General features: G+C 36.6%; 2 protein-coding genes and 1 long non-coding RNA gene across 5 annotated transcripts in view; 1 reads left to right on the top strand and 2 right to left on the bottom strand.

The window, feature by feature from the left end:
* LOC127840961 (WD repeat-containing protein 11-like) overlaps positions 1 to 26,824 on the bottom strand; it is a 64,691-nt gene that overhangs the window by 6,173 nt on the left and 31,694 nt on the right. For 2 of the 3 annotated variants that reach the window (XM_052369430.1, XM_052369432.1), the window contains exons 24-31: positions 26,252 to 26,336; positions 25,543 to 25,725; positions 24,335 to 24,501; positions 23,634 to 23,728; positions 23,012 to 23,109; positions 22,093 to 22,173; positions 20,741 to 20,885; positions 15,540 to 16,908 (exon numbers count right to left, since the gene is read on the bottom strand). In XM_052369430.1, the coding sequence (XP_052225390.1) occupies positions 16,766 to 16,908; positions 20,741 to 20,885; positions 22,093 to 22,173; positions 23,012 to 23,109; positions 23,634 to 23,728; positions 24,335 to 24,501; positions 25,543 to 25,725; positions 26,252 to 26,336 (997 nt within the window). In that variant the 3' untranslated portion in view covers positions 15,540 to 16,765. Of the gene's footprint in view, positions 1 to 15,539; positions 16,909 to 20,740; positions 20,886 to 22,092; positions 22,174 to 23,011; positions 23,110 to 23,633; positions 23,729 to 24,334; positions 24,502 to 25,542; positions 25,726 to 26,251; positions 26,337 to 26,824 lie in introns of those variants that run through there. The other variant, XM_052369431.1, reaches the window with a different exon arrangement.
* Positions 10,407 to 12,215, bottom strand: LOC127840962 (E3 ubiquitin-protein ligase TRIM56-like). Its single transcript, XM_052369433.1, has one exon. The coding sequence runs from the start codon at positions 12,174 to 12,176 to the stop codon at positions 10,959 to 10,961; it is 1,218 nt and encodes a 405-aa protein (XP_052225393.1). The 5' UTR covers positions 12,177 to 12,215; the 3' UTR covers positions 10,407 to 10,958.
* LOC127840965 (uncharacterized) overlaps positions 19,280 to 26,824 on the top strand; it is a 55,851-nt gene continuing 48,306 nt past the window's right edge. The window contains exon 1 of the long non-coding RNA XR_008030646.1: positions 19,280 to 19,696. This is a non-coding gene — a long non-coding RNA (uncharacterized LOC127840965). The remainder of the gene's footprint in view (positions 19,697 to 26,824) is intronic.

Raw genomic sequence — 26,824 nt, 5'->3', positions numbered from 1 at the left:
GAAGGATTGGAATCTGTGTTAATAGATTGCCTGGAGACCATTTCCAACAAGCTGAGAGATAGTGCTGAAGAGGACGTAGGAAGAGACGTCCCAACTGCACAAAGTCTGCTACTGAGCTCAGGATACCGTTGAGAGAGAGGAATTCTTGAGCTGTTATATGAGATTGGGACAAAACCCAGTTGACCTTCATCAGAAGGTCTGATATACGTTGAATAGACACTCTGACCCGATTGATGTGGGTCAAGAAATTCATTCCCACAAACGTAAAGTCCTGTGAAGGAATGAGGTCTGATTTGTCTGCATTGAGAAGGAGCCCTAACGAGAGGAGCTCCTTCCAAGAGAATTCTAGGTTGTACAGAAGCAATTGACGATCGAGCTGGTGTAAGAGCCAGTCGTCGAAATACTGAAGAAGAATAATCCCGTGAACTCTGAGGTGTGATCCGACTGCCGACATTAGTTTGGTAAAAACTCGTGGGGCTGTCGCCAACCCGAAAGGCATAGACCGGAACTGGTAGACTTGGCCTTGAAAGGCGAATCGCAAGTACTTTCGGTAATTGGGATGTATAGGAACATGGAAGTAAGCATCTTCCAGATCCAAAGACACCCCCCAGTGCAGGGGTTTGATGGATTCCCGTATGAAAGAAGGAGTCTCCATTTTGAAAGTTGGTTTGAGGAGATACATGTTGAACACTTTTAAATCTATTACTGGTCTCCAGGAACCATTTTTCTTTTGAACAAGAAAAAGACGACTGTAAAATCCTGGAGAATAAGGATCTTGAACCCTTTCTACCGCCTGTTTTTCCAAGAGCCCGAGAATGGACTCTGGAATATGTGGATGCCGAGATACCAGCTCTATAGGGACGCGAGAAAGTGGAGGCCTTTTTTCGAATTGAAAAGTCAGGCCTTTTGTCACAAGAGAATGAACCCATGCGTCTGAAGTAATTTGAAGCCATCGATTTGAGAAGTGGAAAAGTCTGGCCCCGACTGGTATTTCCGGCATCGGAGGTTGTGGCGGTAGAAAGGGAAGGGACCTAGGGCTGATAAGCAGGAGGTGCGCCCCTGCCGGTAGAAGGTTTGAAATTCCTCTGTCCCGGCTTGGGTTTGCCCTTTTTCCCAGAATCTTTATTAGAAGACTTGTGTGACAAAGAAGGTCTGTTATAGGAAGACTGCCTATTAGGACCTGACCGTGGATTAAAAGAAGGCTTTTTAGAGAAAAGGTTATTTCTCTTAGCCGTCTTGAATGCTGGAACTGCTGGTGGCCTAGAAGCAGGATGCTTAAAGACCCCTTGGCGTTGTCCAGAGTTGTTTCTAGCTAAAGAAGCATGAAGTTGGTCATCCTTGTCAGCTGTGATTGCTTCTTGTATCCTTCCACCAAAAAGAAACCCTGATGTGAGAGGAGCTGTTCTGAGCGAGTTCATACCAGGTTCCAACAGAAAATCTTTAGGTAAAGAAGTAAGGATAAGATCTCTACGAATCCTTAGCATCTCGGACATTGAAGAAGCAGAAGTGTGAGATAAGGCCAGTGTGGTCCGTGAGAGATGAATTAACAAATCACGGAGTTCCTCCGGAACAGATTCCGACCAATCACACACCATTTGTAAAATTGTCGCTAGCATGAAGTCAATTTGGTTAGTCAAACCTAATGATCTACGTTCCCTCATTTCCCAAGTTTCCAACATTGAAAACGGAACAGAAACTGAATTGGAACCACTTGGCATTACAAGAGATAGCTTGCTTATGTCCGGATCTGGAACCGGAAGTTTTGAAAAATCCAACCCAGATGTTGCATGTGGTACAGGAGGTTTGTAACTTTTACTACCTTCCTGGTGTTTTGGATCAGCTAGTTCCTTAGGAATTTTCCATGTTTCTCCTCGTTTTGGAATAGTCTTATTAGCTGATTCCAATGATTGAAGAACAGATAGAACAGTAGAACCAATGGGAAGTCGTGGGTCAGGACGAGCCGTCGACTTAATAACCCTGTTGGGATCAAATGTACGAAAAAGTTGTTCTGTCACAGAAATCGTCGCATTTGAAGACAGTTCAGCAGGTCTTGGACAGTAATCTTCACCAAGAGTACGAAACATCAGTTCATAGATCTGACCAATCGGAGCTAAATATTGATCCGTCTCAACATTAGATTCTGCATCTGAATCAGCCTCACTCTCTACAACACCAGCGGTTTGTATAGAATCAGCAGGAACAGAAGTGAGAATATCTTGTACCGGATTGTAATTGTCTGGTAACAGCGAATGATCATCCCCGACGTCAGTAAACTGATAATGTAAACCGGAAGAAGTTAAATTATCAGCATTGACCGGTACAAAATGTCCCGCTGAATTCTGTATCCATAGTGTATCAGGATTCGACAGGGTAGCTGTAGGGAGTACACGACTAGATACTGTAGATGATACTCGTGGTGTTGACACTGACGCCGTAGTAGTGAGATGAGCTCCTGAAGATGCAATACGTGTGGCAGTCAACGTTGGAACCGACACATTTGGCATGGAAACATGCGATTCCATAACGGAACACGATGGTGAACGACTATACGTATGGTAAGTCCGATGCTGTCTACGTGAACGTTGCCGACGTCCTCGTTTCCTGCAATGTCGAGATCTGGATCGGCTGCGCTGTCGAGATGTGGATCGGCTGCGATGTGATCGAGATTTTGTGGAATACCGTCTCCGTGAGTGACGACGTGATCGCTTATGAGCGCCGCGACGATGATAACTGCTCGACGAAGAAGAGCGTGTCCGATGTCCACTCCTTGATGAAGACGATGTATTCGACGACGAATCGGATGTAGAAGAATACGCCGATGATGAAGACCGAGTTCTTCTTGACCGGCGATTGGTGTTATCGGTGGCAGGCCCAACTGATGACTGTTGACCGGTGACCGGACCGGACCGGACCGGTGACCGGACCGGACCGGTGACCGGACCGGACCGGTGATCAATGACCGGACCGGACCGGTGACCGGACCGGACCGGTGACCGGACCGGACCGGTGACCGGACCGGACCGGTGACCGGACCGGACCGGTGACCGGACCGGTGACCGGACCGGTGACCGGACCGGACCGGTGACATGACCGGACCGGACCGGACCGGTGACATGACCGGTGACCGGACCGGACCGGACCGGTGACCGGCCGGTCATATTATGACCGGTTACGTCACCGGACAAAGACCGTAGAATGGCGGCTGCCATGTGGTCTGACATTGATCCAGTCGTTCCATGATCAATGTCGCCGGTATGCATGGTGTGAGTCATAAGATCTGATGACGATCGACTGACAACAACACCATCTTGCCCGGTACCCGGTGACTGACAAAACCGCTGGTCATCCTTGACCAGTGGAGTCACCGGGTAATCAACGTCGGATGGAGGTTCGTTGCGTTTGCGGCTGATCGACGTCCTCCGGCGACCTGCTTTTGTCCATACGTCGTAAGCCCACAAATCGCAAACCGCACATTTGTTATTAAATGTGCAACCGGTACATGCCAAGCAAGTATCGTGGGAATCCCACCTTGCTTTGATATGACCACAAGAACCTCTATCCTGTAAGTTCATTCTGAAATAAAAGAAACAGAAAGAACCTACAAAAAAACAAATTAATGATTATAAATTCAAATAAAAAGTTAAACCACAAAATGTAAACACAAAGAACGCTGTCCAATTGACCTCAATTACTTATTGGGGAATAGGCACGAATTCCTCGTGGTTCACGTGCTCATGACGTCATGTACATGAGCGACGATGCAAACAAAGAAACCCAGCAAAAGCAGAAATATGACAATTACTGCAACAAAAAGTATAGAAATATAAACCGAATGATACAAATAAAAGATAAATAAACTTTATCCTTTTAAACTCCGCCAAAAACACAGTGAAAAGAACACATAAGTCCTGAGCCTAAAATAGGCGTGCACATGGTTTTATCCGGAAAGGAAAGATGAGTTGTGGTTCTTGATTTCCTGTTAGGTTGCATTGTACTATGTTTAACCTGATTTGGATTCTTATAGAGGTGGACGATTCCCAGCGCTTGAATATTTTCCGGATGAAATAACTCCCTTGGAAAGGGGTAAGCTAGAGATAACAGGTAAGTATTTAATAATTAAAATGAATTTTACTTAAGAAAATTTGTTTTAAAATCTGACAATGAACGACATAGTTATGGCCCGGACAAGCTTATTCCGCCAGCCCGCCAGCCAGCCAGCCAGCCAGCCAGCCCGCCAGCCAGCCAGCCAGCCCGCCCGCATTCGCCAATCTAATAACCAGTTTTTTCTTTCGGAAAACCTGGTTAACAAATATTTCCTTCAGGTAAAGATATGGGCCGTGCTTTGTGAAAAAGGGGTTAAATGCATTTGCGTAAAGTGTCATTTATTACAATCTTCCCCATTGTGCGTATCTGGTGACAATTCGATTATGTGTTTTTGCGATCGGATTAAGATCATAAAAACTGGTAGACGACTGCCTTACGACATTCGACCTTTACATCGGCGTTATTGGGTAAATAATGATTTATAACGGTAAAATAAAATGGTTTCATCCAATAGCTTGAAGTGAAACACATCAAAACATAGTTTATATCATATGGCGTAGTATTTTACAAGCACGTTCTATTACTATTTGAGACAATTGATGCTAAACACTTTAGATTACCGTATCCGATCGGAAAGCAATATTTAAGAGCGTCTCTAAATTGTCGGACTCCTTTATTAATTTTCAAATATTTATATTTAACAAACGATTGTGTTGGGGTGGACTACGTTTATAAACTAACTCAAGTGTTCTCTTTGGAGTGTTTTATTAGTTTCACGGACTAAAAATAAAAGAGATAAATGTAAATATCTGCGAACGTAAATTAATATGACCTAGATAGACTAATAAAGAAAATGACGAAGTTACTGCGCGAGCAATACCATTATCATTTATCCAACTATTGTGTTTCCCATTTGTTCAGCAACGTTATATTGCACACGTGGAAAACATTCAAGAAAACAATCAACATCTTGTGAGTATTTATCACTTGAGAAGCAGCCACCCGGACCAGGTGTTGACATCCTTGCTACATTTCCTGTATATCCAGCCATGGAACCAATTGGGGATTACCAGGACAAACCGTATACTCTTAAATAACTGCCGATACTAATCGAAAAAACGGTTGACAGTAAAAAAAAAATAATAATTTTATATTATTAAAAAAATAGAATTTAAAAATACTGCGTTTTAATGCGACCTAAATACAACGTTGCAGCAACGTTGGCAAAAAACGTCGCATCAACTTTGGGAAAAAAAAACTTTCATATAGACCATTGGTACAACCAAACTGCAACGTTTGAATGCAACCTAAATACAACGTTGCAGCAACGTTGGAAAAAAACGTCGGGAAAACTTTCATATACACCATTGTGACAACCAAACTGCAACGTTTGAATGCAACCTAAATACAACGTTGCAGCAACGTTGGAAAAAACATCGGGTAAGCTTTCATATACACCATTGTGACAACCAAACTGCAACGTTTGATGAAACGTCCGGGTAATGTTTTGTATGCAACGTTGTGGCAACGTTCGGTAATGGTTGCCGTCGTTGCGACCTAAATATTACGTTGCAACAACGTTGCATACAAATCACTACCCGGACGTCCGGGTAATGTTTTGTATGCAACGTTGTGGCAACGTTCGGTAATGGTTGCCGACGTTGCGACCTAAATATTACGTTGCAGCAACGTTCGCACAACGATTGATGCCCACTGGGTTAATCATGCAAGGTCGTGGCAAGGTATAATCTACCTTTTTATGTTCCCCAGTCTTTACTGTTTTTGCTCTTTCTGTTGGTTTGTAGGTTTGTTTGCGTCAAACTTTAACATTGGCCATAACTTTTGCAATTTTGAAAATAGCAACTTGATATTTGGCATGCATGTGTATCGCGTAGAGCTGCACATTTTGAGTGGAAAAGGTCAAGGTAATCATTCAAGGTAAAAGGTCCATATATAGGGGGACATAGTGTTTCACAAACACATCTTGTTATTAATTGTTTATGCTTTGTTAAATAGAGTGTATATTATTCAAGAAGTATACATATTTCATGTATATAAATATAGTTTATTTAAATCTTGTACATGTTGCATATATAAATCTATATATATATAACGAAATAAGATCGACATTGCCCATAGGCATAGTATTGGTAACACATTTTGTATACGATGGGAACACACATACCATCTTGTTTGACATGTATTAATTTCGGCCCTTACTATGGACATGTATTGTATAGTTTGCCAGTGATGTACACAATGTTCTTATTGTTTGTATTATTTGAACATTAATTGAACCTGAAAGCCATCAAAATCTTAATTGTTCAAACCAGGCTTGATACATATCAATTGTACTAAGAATATTGTTGTTATGTTTAATATTGAGTTATTAGGTTACATACATAGTATTAGGAAAGTAGCATTTTTTGGGGAAACAGAGAAAATACACCAAGCTGGTTATTATATATAGTACTCAACACATACAAGGCTGTTGATATGTAATCACGAATTGGCATATCATAAAGGAAAGCAATACGCATTACAAAAATGTTAAATAATCCATTGGCATATCGAAAATCTAAGCATTGCACAATGTTAAAATGCACTGCAGAATAAAGACATACAAAATAACATGAAAAATGTTCAGAGACAATCTTATGGTCTTAAGACAAACCTACTGAGAAAATTTACATCGATTAAAAAGCATAGCTACATGTATTAGCATATAGTATGGGGTCATAATATTGATTATTCAAACTTGAGTATGCATACTTGGATACAAATATGGTATTTTGATATTTTCATGAGTGTAGAAAAATATGACTTTTTTTAATCGATCTACGTTAATTTACTAAAATTCAAAATTTTCTAAACAGTAAACTGAACATCATTTGGACCAAAATGCATATGGCCAGTCATATACATGTATATGCTTGGCACTTGGCACTATAATCTATATAGACATATAATACAAATCATCGAAACCAAAATTATAAATAAATTGCAAATATCATCAAAGAGCATGATGGTTTTCACTTCAACATCATTTCTTTAATGTTAACTATTAAAGAAAAAAAGTTTAAAAAAAATAAACAACCACCAGAGTCTAACTATTCTTTATTATTTGATTAGAGGCAGATAAAAGACTTTCAAGTTTTAAATTAGTGACTTGTGGTGGTTGTCCAAAAAAAAATGTAATTTGAAAGCAAATTGAAATGAATATTTCTTTTATATAGTAATATTGGAACTAATATATAATTGTATACCAAAGAAAGTCATGTACAAATAAAATACTAGTTCAATGTTTTAGGTAAAGACCAAAACACTTTTTTGTTGCATATTTTTAAATTCATTCCCTGAACAACCACACACAAATTATGCTCCCTCAGTAAAAACATCATTGGGAAAAAATACTATTAAACTACTAAAAACTTGCATGATAGTATGTCTAGATTCTGCAGTACTTAAAAACTTAGCATTGCTTTTCTTTGACATTCTTTACAACTTTACAAGCATAAAATTAACATACCAAGACACTAAGCAAAAACATGCCTTTCAACAGAATGATGTGGAGAGGACTGATGGCACACATTCTCAGGTACATGTCCTATCAAGCTCAGTATTATACGTGCATAGTGTAGAAATGGTACCAATCAAGCTTCAATTATACTATACACTAAAAAATAATGATCAGAAATATCAGTCACATACAAATTATGTTACAAAAAGAAAAAGTAGGAATAATAGGAGTTTTTGAAGAAAAAGTAGGATAAAATATTGAAAATTCAAATAAGTAGGAAATGTAGGAAAATATAGGGAAAAGTAGGACCAGTTGACAGCCTACATCAACCTTCTGAGGTTAGCATGTATAATAATACATGTATAATAATTCAAAATGATCATTCATGGATTAGGACCTACTATACAATCTGTTATTGTAACAGTCACCCCACAGTTGTAACCTTTTAAACTTACCATTCCATACATATTAAATAAACAATAATATCAGTGAAATTGATGGATGCTCCCCGATGATGCGCTTTGTCAATGTGTTAATTGTGTACCCACCTAAAAAAATCTGTTATTAGCCTCGGTGACCTTGACCCCAGTGACATCACACCTCATCAAAAGGTAGAAGTCCATGCCACGTACCTACATGCCAAATATGTAAGAGATCGGTAAAATAGTGAAGGCGCTATGAGAAACTGTAACAAAAGTGTGACGGAAAAAAATCTATTATTAACCTCGATGACCTTGACCCCAGTGACTTCAAACCTCATATATATATGGAGAGCATACAAAGGTAAATCTTTGAGGCTATAAGAGAGTCCGAAGTTTCAAGACTTAATTATAAAGTAAAATAAGTCAGGATCTTATCACACTTAAATCAGGGTGAAGAATCAACGGGGTTACACACTGGCTGGACAAAATGTAAACACACTGTTAAGAACTTTATATTTGCACATATCTCAAGTTATTGATAAACATTCGCAAAAATCTATAGTGAATTAAAGACAGTTTTCCTTGCAGTTTGTGCAGTTATCTTAGGTTATAAGAATAAATCCTTGAATACTTCTGAAATCGATGACAAAATTGCACGTTGTGTGAAGCATAACCGTGTACAATGAATGCTGTAGATACCAAATTTTCATAAGCAGCATTAAATGTGTTTGTTATGCACTAGTTCAAATTCTTTAGACAAAAATTATTTTTAAAAGTTATTTGAAAAAAAAGCACCACTTACCGGAGTGTTTACATTCATTAATTGGGAACCCCACAAAATCACGTGATCCTGCACCCTGTTAATGTAACTATTATTTGACTGCATAAAACACACTAAAGCATAGGATTACAAAGTCCATGCAAAAAAGTATATAGCTGTTATATTGTTTATTTATATTTATATTTTGTATTATATTCTCATCAATGTACACACTATAACATTACATACATATCACATATTAAAATACAGTACATTGCCAATCTAAAAGATTTACAAGAGACTTAAATAACAAGACATACTCCTTAATCTCAATAATGCATAGTGATCCATAGGTTTCACTTTATATACATATCATACAGGTAAAACAGGTGAAATCTAAAGTATTCTTTTTAATCGTGTAGTTAAAAGCTGCCTTAAAATGGGTTGTTAAAACACTGCATTTGAATAATGAGGATAATGCCTTACATTCTCAAAGTGGGTGTAAAATAATGAAAAGTGTTTGATCAGAGCATAACACAGTTTGATTAACAAGGTAACTTTAGGCAAGAGTTGAAACAAGTACATCAGTAAAACAATTTAGCATTTACACTAAAAAACTAGGCATAGCTGTTAAAAGATACAATACTACAAGTTATATACAAAACTAACAAGAGAGTCAATAATTATCATTGACTAAGAGTAATGTTTCTTTGATTTAAGACATTATAGCAGGTGTCGGCACACAATATTGCTATGTCTGCAATAGATCATATAAATCCAACTTTATCAACATTAGAAAAATTATCAGTTATTAAATAGTCTACAGGCTGGGTTAAAGCTAGTTCCAAGTACTTGTACTGTGTGACATAGTTCAATGGTACATCACCAATCTTAAACACATTTCTGATTGAATAACATATTGATCTCTGAAGTGAAAAATATTTGATTTGACAGAATTTACACTCATACCATTACATTTACACCAAGAATTAAGTGTTTAACATGTTTTGTAAGTCTGTTGCTGCAGAGTCGGTTATACATACAATATCATCTGCGTAAAGCAAGATTCTCGTGTTACCAGTACACAGCACGAGAATGCAGGGCGTTTGAAGGATGATATGGGCTATTTGTTCTTTACTTCCAAACGTAATTTGTTTTATACGAGTGTACATTGATATGCCTATAAGTGTCGGAGTAAATTGTTCGTTGATATCGTTGCAAAATTACATCTTCTCGTACAATATTTTGTAAATTGTGCGGTATGTTGTTTGAAAAGGTAACAGTTCATTAGTTTATGATGGTGCCTAATTGCAAACGGTTTTATATATGTTAGATTTATTGCAGAATGATATTTAAACCTATAATAAAATGTCATCCAACGTATGTTGTGTTATGCATTTCATGCACTAGTTGATTTCTCTTCGCCTCGCCAATCCAAATGCACGATTGTTGTATCGCATATTGCTTGATAGGTTTAAATGACATGTTCTCTCATGTATGATAAAACAGTTTTATTCGACATTACTTGTAGGTATGACCCTTTTAACGCACAAACTGACTTTTTGCGTGAAATTCAATAGGTATAACTGCATTGACACAGAAACGGTTAAATCATTCATAATTCATTTAATCATTTAATTCATATCATGTTTTCTTTTGTAACCATCGAGTTAATTAGAGTATGCATTCAAGAATGTGCATGTATATGGTACTAATGGTACTATAATGTTGTTGATCCCAAAGACATAGACCAGAACAGATATGCATTACGACTTGTACATAGTAAATCGTCAGTCTTAACCACACTATAATATACATATCAAAAGGTCATGTGAAAAGTAAGTGATAAAACAGAGGTTAGTAATGTACATACTATAAAACATAATACATGAAAGTAGTGGGAAAACACAAAATACGGGTTATCGCATTCATACAAATTTTTTATGTGACAGGGTCGCAATCAGTTATTATGCTGTTAACATTTATTGGTCACTTAAGTATATAATTTTAAATATTAAAAAGTTTAAATAGAAGCAAATAGGCAACATATCAAATGGTTTTAAAGTTTTTTCAATTTGCCGAAATGAAACAATACTAAACTGCCATTGTTATGGCGACTTTTGCAGGACAAACACGTAGTATGAGCGCGAGGTTGTAGCATACCGGTATTTATTAAGAAAAGGCGACTAAATGTGCGTGCTGATTTATCAATTTAAATCGTATGCGCCCTCCTGTCTTGTTCCACAATTAAAAGGTTATCTATTTGTTCAATAATACTCGATACCGAAGTGTTCTCTTTGAATGTTATACCCAGTTCTACGTATTGAAGAATGCGTATTGGTGTAGGGATTTGCATATAACCTCTCTTTGCTACTGGTTTGTATACTGTTTGGTATTCTGTGTATGGAGTTCTCCATCCCAATTTAACGTCATCAACGGGTGGCTGCTTGAGCATGTACAAATATTTATGCACTTCGTTCCCGTGAGAAAGAACATCTTCAAGCTCGGCCTGTTTTCTCCGGATATCTTCCAGTTTCACACACACGTCCTGTAAATTTCCCTTTGCTTGATCCAGAAGCTTCGATTTGATTGACATTACCTCACCGATTACTTTGTTTCTGAGGCGTTCAAATGCTTCATCTAACTGCACTTTAATTTCAGTCAATTGCTTTTCAATACGTTCAGAACAAGATTCAATACGTGAAGGCTCTTCTTTTACTCTGTGACTGAGGTCCAATGTCAACATCATTTTTTCCTCAAGTTTCTGAGTGTAATTTGCAATTCTATCAGCGAGCGTGTTATTTTCTTTAGCAACGTCAAATATTGTAAGAACTTCTTCGCATTTACGATGCGATGTTATCGCGCACTTTCCGCAGCATGGTTGGTTTTGGTCTTTACAAATATATTCCGCTGTTTCGTTCTCATGATTCGGGCATCTACCAATCTCCAATAACAACTCTACCACCTTGGACGATGGTGCTTTTTCTGACATAGATATTTTATGGTTTCGGTTCAGTTTGAACTTTGTATGGGTTTCTGCGCAGGTATTACATAAATGTTCCCAACAGTCCAAACAATACAAATTTGCTTCCACAGACTTTTGTTCAATTGCGCATGCTTGGCATGACTGTTTCGTTGGTAAAGAAAACTCACTTTTGCTCGTCTTGTTACCTGGCAGCACGTCAAATAATGGGAATTTCTCTACCCACTGTACGATAGAATCTAGCGTTATAGGCGTTTCAGTATGTGTGGCATTCCGGCACAATGGACAAGGCATCTCCGATTTTCCCTCAAACTTCTTTAAGTATTCGCACAAGCACTCGTGACAAAAAGAATGTCCACATGGCAATGATCTTGGCTTTCGAAATTCTTCCAAACATATTGAGCACGTAAACGCATTTTCGCTGAGATTTCCTTCTATAGTCGCCATTATTGTTTATATTGAAATCGAAACTAGAAACTGTTAACTTTACACGCCTACCAAACAATGTCCATGCAGAGTTGTCGTTCCATGCTCTCACATGAACGTAATGTAACCGTCGTGCAATTAAGAGATTGGCCTACGATGGTTCGAAGCGATGAAAGGATCAGAAACTGTTAGGGGAAAAAATCAAATGATTGTAAACCCTACGTGTGTTTTTCTTTATACGAAATGCATAGAAATTAAATTGAAATAAACGTATTTCGATTTCAGATTCGATTGGTTTGCGTAAAAATAAAAACAAGTTAACGACATATTAAAACAGGCTAACTTAAAAAACGATGTCAGTATTTTTTCATGAGTAACATTTGCATTTAAAATTATATGCCCGATTTTTACAAAGGAAGTGGATAATTTAATTCAACATTTCCTGTGGTAACTTGAGTGGTTACTGAAGTTGCTCGAGATATAACGTATAATAATATATTTATAAATATCGTATACAAAGAACGGAAACTTTTCCTGGATAAGGTAAATTACAGGCCTTTTTAATGCGATTGGGGTAATTTAAAATAAAAATAATACTCACATATATTTATGAAGTTTTTGAAGATCTGATGAGAACTGTTCATGAAATAAATGCTAGAATGACATATAAATGAAACAAAAACACACTGGACTTTTTCCACATGACTTCTTGTTAAAACATTTCGTTTATATTTACAGGACTCAGTATTCACTCCAGGACATACATAACAACACCAAGCGTGTTCGTAATTGAAACAACAGCACCACAAATAATTAACAAAAGGCGCTTTTTAACATTTCTGTAAATAAACCTCATTAACATATAATTAATAGATTGTACAATACGACGCCGGTGTGGCTAAACAATTGCAAATATTCTACTAGACTGTTTTACACGAGCGGGCTGAGATATCCTGGCCAGAGACAAATTTTTGTATGACAAACATTTATTTTTCTCGTATTTTAATGTATTGAATTTGAAATCTGCTACCTCACAATCGTTTCTAGGGCTAATTCTATGATGTGCTTCCAGCCCACAACACCAACCGCGCACCCTTTGTCACTTCATGAAAATGTCACTTTTATTTTTAAGAAAGCGCAGTGCCAGATGATGTTTTTCCGACAATTTTGGGTTTTACCTGTATGAAATGGTGTAATGTCGTTTAGGAACCCTAGGCAAGGTCAAATACAAACAATAGATGTGTTTGTCAGAAACACATTGCCCCCTAATGCGCCGCATTGATTTTGTTTGGACCTTTGACCTTGTAGGATGACCTTGACCTTTCACCACTCAAAATGTGAAGCTCCATTAGATACACATGCATGCCAAATATCAAGTTGCTACGTTCAATATTGCACAAGTTATGAAGAAGGTTTAAGTTTGGGTTAAAGTTTTGAAAAATAATTGACCTTTGACCTTGAATTATGACCTTGAACTTTCACCACTCAAAATGAGCAGCTCCATGAGATACACATGCATGCCAAAAATCAAGTCGCTATCATCAATGTTGCAAAAGTAATGACCAAAGTTAAAGTTTTGGTTAAAGTTTTGGGACACACACACACATATACATGACAGGCCACAAACAATATACCCCCAATCATTCGATCCAGGGGCATAAAAAGCTGCGTCCAACGTTTACCAAAGGTTGTTCTGTGTATTAACTTATTGGAGGAAAGCCCTGCTTAAAGCCGCCATGCCGACAGCCACATCCCAACTTTGTTTAAAACCAGGATAAAAAATATATTGACACAATCGCCTGACCTTTTGCTTAAAAAATCATCGCATAGTCTCATAATACATTTCAATATGAAGAGAAGTAAATACTAGTATACCTTGCTTACGTATATGTTTAGGTATGCAATACATAACCTGGCAATAGATGTCTCTTCACATTTGTTTAATAAGTTAGTGATCATTAAAACGTTTGATCGAGTTTTCTACTTAACAAAAAATGTGTGAAATGGCGTTTAGGAGCATATACGCATTTCATGTTCAGTAATAATGTAAGGAAAACATCGAATAATGCTTTCAGGAATATGAGGAACATTCAGTACAAACTTCCATCAAACATATGACATACGTATGCATTTTTTAGGTGCTTTTTAAATTATGAATGTATACACCGTTAAAACCAGGGTCCTATAGTTTGTATAGGTCCCTGTTCAAACGATTAAAATATAACGAGATTTCTAAGCGTTGCAGTGATTTTGTTATTGATATATAGCGGCCAATGCAGTAAGTGAACAGTTAAATCACACTATCATAATAGTTGACTTATTTATTTATTTATTTTATATAACTTTCAACGTTTGTAGATTATTTCCTGCACAATATTTTAAATGACTATAAGACACACAAGAGCTGTCAGAGTGCTTGACATTATAACGTAAGCCATCATGGGGAAATTGTTCATATTCAATAATTTATTAGACGATCTTTCAAAAATAAAAAAAGGAAACAATTTTATTTTTTTTTCGGGGGGGGGGGTTGAGAGGGGGTATAATGTGGGGTGTGGTCATTTATTAGACGATCTTTCAAAAATAAAAAAAAGGAGAAAAAAAATTGGGGGGGGGGTTGGGGGGGGAGGGATTCTGGGTAGGGGCGTGTGGTATTGTTTGGGTGAAATCAATTGTGGTATTCAGGTAAGTGTTGTTTTGTCAAAGTAATAATAAAATGTGATAATAAATAAAGACGTTATGGCAATTTTAGCAAAATGTTCAATTATCTAAGTGTAAAAGGGGCCATAATTATGTAAAAATGCTTGATACAGTGGTCTGCTCTTGTTTATAGGTTGGGGTCATGTTGGTAAACAAGTATGCAAAATATAAAAGCAATATGTCAAAGGATATAGGAAATATTTGGGGTAGTACGCAAACTTTAACATAGATTTATCAATAATATGCATATATAAGTATAAAAGGGGCAATAATTATGACAAAATGCTTGATAGAGTTGTCTGCTCTTGTTTATAGGTTGGGGGTGATGTTGGTAAACAAGTATGCAAAATATGAAAGCAATATGTCAAGGGACAATGAAAATAAATGGGGTAGTACAAAAACTTTAACATTTGCTGCATATTCTAAGTGGAAAAAGGGTCATAATTATGACAAAATGCTTGATAGAGTTGTCTGCTCTTGTTTATAGGTTGGGATCATGTTGGTTAACAAGTATGCAAAATATGAAAGCAATATGTCAAGGGACAAAGAAAATAGTTGGGGTAGTATGAAAACTTTAACATTTGCACGCTAACGCAGACGCTAACGCAGAAGCCAGGGTGAGTAGGATAGCTCCACTATATATATTTCATATATAATAGTCGAGCTAAAAATCAAACTCAAGGCAATATTATTGCACTTTATTATCCACTGACTTTTGAAGCAGGAATTTAAATACATTTTAAATAACAGAAACAACATGTTTAAATTATACACCATTGACGCCATTTGAAACTGCAACAAGTGTTTGATCAATATTATAAGCTTATTCGATTCATGCAAAACATAGAAATATGTAATAATTATATGGGTTGAACGCCATATATTAAATATATAATAACAATATGGTGAAAACACTGAACACATATAATCACTGTTTATCGCATGGTCCCTTATATAATCAACTTTCTATCATAGCGTGTTTCTGCAGAGTGTATGTCAAAAGCAATTATAACATTTACTGATAAAGATTATCATATATGTGCAGACATTTCAATACATTCACAGATAAAATCATCATTGGTTATTCTTCCTGTCAATATTGTCAGTGCAACCACACCTGCATGAATTAGACCATCACAAGCAGCTCATCATTATTAAAATCGCAGGTATTGGGCGCGTGGCCAAGTCACTTTAACACTATCAATTTGTCATAAAACAACATTTTTCATCATTTCGACCCCCCTCCAAAATTTTTTGATAAAATATATTATATCAGATTTTTTTTTATTTTATTTTTTTGTCAAAATGATGAAAAATGCTGTTTTATAACATATTGATAATGTTAAAGTGACTTGGCCCAATACCTGTGATTAAAATAAGCAAAAATGAAACAATAATTATATTCATAATTATCAAAATCACAAACTTCATGTATGCCGCTACTATAATATCACTAGGTTAGGCTGTAAAGAATGATGTTTGTAATTTCTCTAAATATCTCTCAATCAGTTACAATAGAAATCAATAATACTATAACAGAACAATATACAATTGTCAACAAAGGAAATAAGAATATATTATGGTAATTTGGATCATGCATCTACCAATTAACAATGTTCGTGTATATGATGGGCCTTATGGCACATATGACAAACACATATTTACTAGCATTATCAATGAAATGTACAAGTTGGGATCAGTCAATTACATAACATATGGAGAAGCATGCATGTAATAAGTAAATTTCCCACAGAAATACACTAATCATTTCAAAGAATAGTTTTGTGGAATAATTTGTGTATGAAGATCAATTTTCCATCGTACAGAACATATATATGTTTGAAACACATTTAAATACAACAATATGCACATTTAATATAATTGGTCCTTATACAAGTCGAAGTAAATCTTCAGGCATAGAGGATTTCTATTTCCTGACACAGTTGTTCCCCCTTTTTACCGGCAAGGCCGCAGTAATAGACGGCCGATTGTTTGTGGCCCAGATTAGACAGCTGTCTTGCATATTCTAGGAACACTGCTTCAATCAAGGAACCTGTAAGCATAAATTCATAGAAAATGACAAAATTGAAAGACAGTTCAATGGTTCCTTTATGGGAGTAAAAGCAACTCAGACTAGAAATGGCGCGGCACAGGCCGACGCGTATCCCCACGCCGAATGTTTGACCTAGGTGTGCCCCAGGGTTGGTAATGGGGCCATGCATAGCTGAGATTGACCGTATTGTCATAAGAGAAGTTCATCATCAATTAGAAGTGAATTGGTGTTGAAATGAAGAAGTTATAGTAAAAGGCAATTTTGGGTGGGTGTGACATATGTGGGCAGGGCGCCCCAGGGTTGGTAATTGTGCCATGCATAGTTGAGATTGACCGTATTGTCATAAGAGAAGTTCAGTATCAATTTGAAGTGAATCGGTGTAGAAAAGAAGAAATTATAGTAAAAGGCAATTTTGGGTGGGTGTGGTCTATGTGGGCGGGGCCCCAGGGTTTGTAATGGGGCCATGCATAGTTGAGATTGACCGTATTGTCATAAGAGAGGTTCAGTATCAATTTGAAGTGAATCGGTGTAGAAATGAAGAAATTATAGTAAAAGGCAATTTTGGGTGGGTGTGGTCTATGTGGGCGGGGCGCCCCAGGGATGGTAATGGGGCCATGCATAGTTGAGATTGACTGTATTGTCATAAGAGAAGTTCAATATCAATTTGAAGTGAATCGGTGTAGAAATGAAGAAATTATAGTAAAGGCAATTTTGGGTGGGTGTGGTCTATGTGGGCGGGGCCCCAGGGTTGGTTATGGGGCCATGCATAGTTGAGATTGACCCTAATGTCATAAGAGAAGTTCAGTATCAATTTGAAGTGAATCCGTGTAGAAATGAAAAAATTATAGTAAATGGAATTTTTTGGTGGGTGTGGCCTATGTGGGCGGGCGCCCCAGGGTTGGGATTGGGGCCATGCATAGTTGAGATTGACCCTAATGTCAAAACAAAAGTTCAGTATCAATTTGAAGTGAATCCGTGTAGAAATGAAAAAATTATAGTAAATGGAAATTTTTGGTGGGTGTGGCCTATGTGGGCGGGGCGCCCCAGGGTTGGGATTGGGGCCATGCATAGTTGAGATTGACCCTAATGTCATAACAAAAGTTCAGTATCAATTTGAAGTGAATCCGTGTAGAAATGAAAAAATTATAGTAAATGGAAATTTTTGGTGGGTGTGGCCTATGTGGGCGGGGCGCCCCATGGTTGGGAATGGGGCCATGCATGGTTGAGATTGACCGTATTGTCATAAGAGAGGTCCAGTATCAATTTGAAGTGAATCGGTGTAGAAATAAAGAAGTAAATGTAAAATAACCTATAAAAATGAGTGATAATTTCTGACGCGGCCCCACCCCAACCGCTATAACTTTTGACCCAGGGGTCAGATCAAAATTCCAAATAGTGCAGGGTCGCACATATGCTCATAGCTACCATGTGTGCAAGTTTCAAGGTTCTAGTGCTTTTAGTGTAGGAGGAGATAGTGGCCAGGACGGACGGACAGACAGACAGACGGACGGCGGAGATAACCACAATATCCCCACCTTTTTTTCAAAAAGCGTGGGGATAATAAATGAAAAAAAACAGCCCAAAATTTATAAAAAATAATGGGTGCAAAACTATCAGTTTTTTGCAGAATCTACACCATGTTGGTGCACTGTATTCCAATCTTATATATTGTTAATTTGGAGTATTACAATGCATCCAACAACTTACTTTTGTACATAGAATAAATTAACAATAGAAAACAATTTAACAGGTTTTAAAATCTCATTTCTGTTTTATTAAAAAGCGTATACTGGGTAAACATACAAGATGCTTACTTGTTTCAAGCTAAGTTCTTATTTTGAAAAAAAAACTCCTTGAATTGATATCCTCTGCAAAATAAAATTTGTTTTATGCAAGGGTTAAATTTTTTTATATAAACAATAAAATTCCTATAAAAAAATTATGTGTAGGGTTATTGTGTTTATGCATTGCAATAACCCTTAATTGATACACCCCATGAGGTTTCCTGTAAAATTCTTGTAGGATATCTGAGATGCAGCCCTAAAAATTTACATCATACAAAAAAGACAAAAGGCATTAACTCTTTTATTTAAGACAAGGGACAAAAATTGTCACAAAACCAGGTTTTCAATGTGAAAAAAAGTCTGATAAAGGGAGACAACTGAAACTGAACTGATTATTTATAATTAGCCCCCTTTGAATAAAAAAAATTCTATATTAAGTTGTGGCGACCTTGGCCTTGGAGATATTGATATAATTCTTTCATGCCACACACTATCCCATGATGGTGAACAAATGTGCCAAATGATTTTAAAATCTCACAATAAATGACATAGTTATGGCCCAGACAAGCTAATTTATGGCCATTTTTAACCAGGTTTTCCGAAGGAAAAAACTGGTTATTAGATTGGCGAATGCGGGCGGGCTGGCTGGCTGGCTGGCGGGCTGGCTGGCTGGCTGGCTGGCTGGCGGGCTGGCGGAATAAGCTTGTCCGGGCCATAACTATGTCGTTCATTGTCAGATTTTAAAATCATTTGGCACATTTGTTCACCATCATTGGACGGTGTGTCGCGCGAAATAATTACGTTGATATCTCCAAGGTCAAGGTCACACTTTGAGTTCAAAGGTCAAAAATGGCCATAAATGAGCTTGTCCGAGCCATAACTATGTCGTTCATCGTCAGATTTTAAAATCATTTGGCACATTTGTTCACCATCATTGGACGGTGTGTCGCGCGAAATAATTACGTCGATATCTCCAAGGTCAAGGTCACACTTTGAGTTCAAAGGTCAAAAATGGCCATAAATGAGCTTGTCCTGGCCATAACTATGTCATTCATTGTGAGATTTTAAAATCATTTGGCACATTTGTTCACCATCATGGGACGGTGTGTCCCACGAAAGAATCACGTCAATATATCCAATGTCAAGGTCGCCACGACTAAAAATAGATTTAAAAAAAAAAAAAAAATTACAAAGGGGGTTAATTTTTTTTGGTCATTTCAAAAGTTCATTTTGAGTTTTCTCCCTTTATCAGATTTTTTTTTCACAATGAAAACCTGGTTTTGTGACAATTTTGTCCCTTGTTGAACTTTGAACTCAAAGTGTGACCTTGATCTTGGAGATATCGACGTAATTCTTTCGTGCGACACACCGTCTAATGACGATGAACAAATGTGCCAAATGATTTTAAAATATCACAATGAACGACAAAGTTATGGCCCAGACAAGCTTGTTCCACCTGCCCGCCTGCCCACCCGCCCACTGACATTTGCCAATCTAATAACCAGTTTTTTCCTTCGGAAAACCTGGTTAAAAATGTAGGGTTATGGTTCTTGAGCATGGCACTTCTCCTCATTGATATCTATACACCCATTAAGTTTAATGTTATTATCTTATATAGTTTCTGAGATAAAGCCCTGACAAGTTTGTGACAGATGGACAGAGAGACGGACCACGCCAATTCTATATCCCTCTGCCATTTGCGGGGATAATAATTATATACATAAATATAAACTTTAGTCAACACCAATTGGCAGATTCATCCTTTAATCTCTCAATGTACATTCCATGACTTCAAAGATACAGAATAAAAAAAGAATATGCAAATATCAACAAGCATGTGTGTGACTCTGGTTATAAAGATCCACAAAAGTACAATAAGAAGCAAGTATTGAGATAATGTTTGGAGGAAAATGAGGCCATGTAGGCCACCAGATTATTTTTAAATGAGTTGGCATTTTACACTCAAAAGAACAATTTCTCTATTCAATACAGACTAATACATCTATCCCATAATTGTTCAAGTTCATAAGAACAGCACAACTACATACTGTTTTCTTCATTTTTCTCCAGGAGTCCAAACTCGGTAGCGGCCTCAATGAAGCAGGCAGCCCTGTTGAACTGCCTCATGCCGTACAGCATCTCTATCACCTTGTGGAAGTAGCCCAGGGACAGAAGCACCAAAACAGCTGTACTCTATTGGAAATAATGTCAGGAAAATGATGTGCTATAACATTACATGACTATTGTGTGAAACACACCACAGCAAAACGATTCAACCTCAGTTTAAATTATTTAAGTTGTAAATAGATTCAGATTTAAAAAAAGTAAAAATAATAATATTTTTTCATATTTATAACAATATAGAATTCACAGATATCATTCATATCGAGGGCGTACAATATTTTACAGTTATATGTAATGTCATATATCAAACCTAATTCAGTAATCATCATCAACATTCAATGTTTGAACAAGGGACAAAATTGTCACAAAACCAGGTTTTCATTGTGAAAAAAAAATCTGATAAAGGGAGAAAACTCAAACTGAACTTTTGAAATGACCAAAAAAAATTAACCCCCTTTGTAAGTTTTTTTTTTTTTTTAAATCTATTTTTAGTCGTGGCGACCTTGACATTGGAGATATTGACGTGATTCTTTCGTGGGACACACCGTCCCATGATGGTGAACAAATGTGCCAAATGATTTTAAAATCTCACAATGAATGACATAGTTATGGCCAGGACAAGCTCATTTATGGCCATTTTTGACCTTTGAACTCAAAGTGTGACCTTGACCTTGGAGATATCGACGTAATTATTTCGCGCGACACACCGTCCAATGATGGTGAACAAATGTGCCAAATGATTTTAAAATCTGACGATGAACGACATAGTTATGGCTCGGACAAGCTCATTTATGGCCATTTTTGACCTTTGAACTCAAAGTGTGACCTTGACCTTGGAGATATCGACGTAATTATTTCGCGCGACACACCGTCCAATGATGGTGAACAAATGTGCCAAATGATTTTAAAATCTGACAATGAACGACATAGTTATGGCCCGGACAAGCTTATTCCGCCAGCCCGCCAGCCAGCCAGCCAGCCCGCCCGCATTCGCCAATCTAATAACCAGTTTTTTCTTTCGGAAAACCTGGTTAACAAATATTTCCTTCAGGTAAAGATATGGGCCGTGCTTTGTGAAAAAGGGGTTAAATGCATTTGCGTAAAGTGTCATCCAAGATTAGCCAGTGCAGTCAGCACAGGCTAAACAGGGACGACAATTTCCCCTTATATGATATTTTTCGTTTCAAGAAAGTCTCTTCTTATCAAAGATCAAGTTTATGTGGCAAGTGTCGTCCCTGATAAGCCTGTGCAGGCTGTACAGATTGACGTATCAAACCTTCTGGTTGGTGTGAGTGTTGCTGAGATGGTCCACCCAGCGTTTCATCACCTCACAGCACTCTGTGTACTCCAGGGTGCACTGAAACAGACATCAGGCAACTTATATAGTATATTGTAACAAACACAGGATCCATTGATGGACTGACAATTTTGAGTAAATATCAAACATTAAATTAGGATTTAACCCTTTGCATGCTGGGAAATTTGTCGTCTGCTAAAATGTCGTATGCTGAATTTGTAAAATAAGCATTTTCTTCATTTTTTTCAAAGAATACTATCAGAATAGCACACAGTTAAGATCCAGATGAGACGCCACGTTCTGTGGCGTCTCATCTGTATCCAAACTGTTTGCAAAGGCCTTTAAATTTCGGTTCCCGCACTGAAAGGGTTAATCAAGGGAGGAAAATGACAAAAGTACAAAGTACAAGAACAATGGGATTGACTTCCCTTATTAATAACCATAAATCACAATGTCTAAATGTATCACAAAGATGCAATAACATTTTATAGACATAAACAACTATACAGATTTCATGAGTTTTTTATAAGAGAAAGGCACAGGAAAAAAGATATGGAAAGTTTTGAGAGCATCAAAGAATCATCAAAAAAGCATTAAATCCTGTATACAATAAAAGCATCATATAACACATCCCAAATGAAAGAGCTTTTTTTCTTTTATAGAACATCATGACAATAGCACTAGTTCTATGTTTGTTACAGCATTATTACAAAAGGTGCATTCAATGACTTGTAGAAAAGAATATGACACAAATGACCCTGTAATTTTAATCAAAGGTACATAGAATGTCAATTTCATAATAAAAGGATTAAATTCGTGAAATGAACAGATATTATGAAATTTAAATGAAAAGTGTTTTTTTCATTAAAAAACTGCTCAAAATCAAGAAGCTACCAACCTTGGCTAGCCATACAGCCATCTCCCAGGCCCCGTAGGTCTGTAGATATCGACAGCCATCCAGGCCCTTGTCGATCAGACATAGCAGCTGTACACCCTCTGAAATCACACCAATGAAAAGATTACATCAAACACTGATAATATGACAAAAAGCCCTTTTACAATGTTATATTTTTTAAGGATTTTTTTCCCTAAATTTTAGAAATAAACAATTGATTTGGTAAAGATCCATGTTAGTTAGAATGAAATGAAAAAATCAAAACTTTTCTGTTAAAAATTGATGTTGCTTCTTTCCTAACATGGGTATAATCTTTGCATAAAAAAGATATCAGTAAAAAGAAGTCAGTACCATGTTTTAACAACTGCACCATATCAAAGACTCATTTTAAGTATAATGCATTGAACAAGATTTGATTTGATAGAAAATATGATGGTTGATTAATCTCAATGCCGCTTTACAAGATGTACTTCTCTGTCAACAGTGTTTGTCAGTCCCTGATTTTTCTCAAATAGTTAAGGAGAAGCTCACAACTTTCATAATGCCAAGTGTTTGTCTTTGTGGGGTATCATAACAAATGATTATTAAAATATTAATCTGGAAAGAATTGCAGCGAGCTTGTTACCAATGAGTTTTCCTCCAGCAATGAGGTTTGTAGCTACCAGCTTGATGGTGCTTTGAGAGGCACCTGAGGAACGAACACTGGCCACTAAGCATGACCTTTAAGAGAGAGATAACTTAGGAGAAGATTTCTATATATTTCAGATATTACATTAACATTATTTAAACATATGCTATCACATACTAGTATAGTGTAATATTGTATTATTTTACCCTAACTTTAAAAGAAGGTTTATATCTAATTTTTAATTACTTTTTACTAAACTAAAAGAAGCACAGGTTTTCATTAAATATATATCATTCAAAAATATAACAAAATGTAATAATAATAGCAATGGTTATCATTAAAAAATGCTATTTACTGGTATTTTCATGTGAATCTATTATTATTTTTAGCAGCAGAGTGTGATCAAAATAAGTTAACCCTTTGCATGCTGGGTAATTTGTCTTCTGCTAAAATGTCGTCTGCTGAATTTCTAAAATAAGCATTTTCTTCATTTTTTTTCAAAGAATACTATCAGAATAGCAAACAGTTTGGATCCAGATGAGACGCCACGTTCTGTGGCGTCTCATCTGGATCCAAACTGTTTGCAAAGGCCTTTAAAATTCAGCTCCAGCGCTTTAAGGGTTAAGAGACTATTATTACATTTGATGAATTCTTTTTTGCAAATAAACCTAAACAAAATATGTGTTGCCAATAAGTACCTGAGACAGTCGACATAGTACCCTTCACTGTCCGGCTCTGTTTCCAATAGCAACTGTACGGCGCGGTCAGTCTGTCCTAGCATGATATAGCTCTCTGCACACTTCCTGGTGTGCAGCACAGACACCCGCTTACTGTCATGTAGGGCCACACGGTCCAACTGGTACCTCTGAACACACAAACATGCTTTATAATATACCATTAATATCACAAGTAGCTCATTCATGAGCAGGGCTTCTAAGTTCAGTCGAAATTTCAAGGCAGTGGAATGTTTTTCTTTGTTAACATTGGCCCATTTAAATCATAACATGGCATTTGTGTTTGCGTCTGTTTGCGTACGTTTATGTTTGTATCTATATAATGTTATGCATGGATTTTATTTAGCTCTATAAAATATATCAATACCTGTTTTATATCAAGCAAGTTGAATTATTAAAGAAAATCTATTGTATACTAATAAATTAACATGTAAATTACCAATAAGTTTTGCAATGATAGGAGGTGAAATAAAATTTAAATAATAATATTCTTTTTTAGAAACTGCAATTTTAAAACTTGAAACAAATAACTGCAAATATATTTACTCACCAAATAAATATATACCTTATTTTCATTTTAAACTGTTTTTTTATAAATAATTCAAAAGTTAACATAGGGTTCTGAACACTTTTGATCATTTCCTGCATAGAACAAATATATTGAATTTGTATTTTGATTGTTAGTCGCTACCTGGCTTTTGATCACGAGGAAGACAAGAAATTTTTAAACCTCAATAAGACATGAGGCATTTGTAATAAATTGCACTCTTGTATACTAAAAGTGTGAACACTAAATCCTGAACAGTTGTTTTTTTCATCATTTTGGGAATGGGGCGGAGTCCCTTTAGATTGGAAAAAATTGCGATGTTTTGACTAAAATAGGGAAATAAGTGTTGATGGCTTTTAGCTAACAAACACTTTAAATATTGAGAATATTAGTGATTTCAATATTTTACTTACTAAGATTTAACTTATAGATCTGTTTTTGACATTAAATAAATATTAAGACTTATTTAAAAAATTTGGTTTGGAAAACTTCAATTGGGAATTAATTGGTCCCATTTGCGAAAATTCTAAACTTTTTTCCATTGGAAATGGGTCACCCTACCGGACCCAAATTTCAACTAAAAATAATCACTGCTGAAGGTATTGACGGTTATTCCAACAGTCACCTTGTAGCTCTGATTATCGCACAGGAAATCAAAGCATCTCTCTAGTGGTTGGTCCTTGTGCTGTGTCCATGACGATGACCCCAGACCTTGACCCTCAAGGTCACCAAGGTCATAGGACTTGCTGTTGTCTGGGTCCAGGAATACATCTCCGCCATCTTGTTTTGCAAACACACAGCTTGAACTCTAATATAAGAGAGAAATTCATGCATAGATTATCATATTCTACCTTAATGTTCTGTAGCTGCAGAGATTATGTAATTAACAAATCCTTTATGGTAAAAAATGATTTTACAGGCACTTCATTATTTATTGCCTGAACAATCTACAGGGGACACCATGGAAGTAACATTATCTGTCTCACTAAATCAAAGAACAACAAGCAGTCATGAATTTTCTGAATTTACTTGACATTCAGGCTGGCTACAGATGATACAAGAGGAACATATCACATAACATAATACAATTGCTTTAAATCATCAATTTTCCATAAGCTTTTTTGTTCCACGTTCACAAGACATTCTGTGGAGTACTCACTGATTTAATTGAGATCCTATTTACTTGAATTAGGGACATTGTGTTCACTAATTCATATCAGATTTTAACTATCAATACATTAGATGATACAATTCAGAATATCATTTGTTTCACATTTCTAGGATATGGCAACAGCCATAATGGTAATTGGTAATGCTGCCCCCCCATGTGTCACCTTGGTGATTGGCTGCGCCCTGCCAGAGCGCATGTAGTAGAGTGCCACTGTCCAGAACCGAACCTCGGACTCATCCCCATATAACCTGCAACAAGGAGAGATCTTCAAACTGATGGTATTTGTGTAGTGTTAACAGGGTATGACTATTGTTGGGTTAAGGACAAGAACATCTATTTCAATAAACTGATATGGTAAAATAATACTCTATTTGATAAGACTATATGTGACGTTTGCAGCGATTTTGGGTATTGTTGCGCAAATGGCGTTGTTGAGAAAAACGTGATTTTTAAAGAGAGCTAATAGTTTTATTTTTTATTTTTACTTGCAATATTTAGTTATTATGATTGCAGTATTTCTCCAATAGTTTCTTTATAATGCCAGGCCTTACTTTGTTTTATTTTCTTTTTCAAAGTAAGCTTAACATAGAATTACAGCATTCAATATAAGAAAAATATTAAATTAACAAATGACATACATATTTTAAGTGCTTAAAATATTACAAATTACGTCACCTCAAAGACCTGATAGATATAATGTGCAGTAGCAGGCTATACTAACGTAAAGGATTTCAGA

Source organism: Dreissena polymorpha, chromosome 8, assembly GCF_020536995.1.
Source record: "Dreissena polymorpha isolate Duluth1 chromosome 8, UMN_Dpol_1.0, whole genome shotgun sequence".
Taxonomy (NCBI): domain Eukaryota; kingdom Metazoa; phylum Mollusca; class Bivalvia; order Myida; family Dreissenidae; genus Dreissena; species Dreissena polymorpha.
Note: the sequence above shows the minus strand (reverse complement) of the source record. Positions and strands in the feature narration are given on the sequence as shown.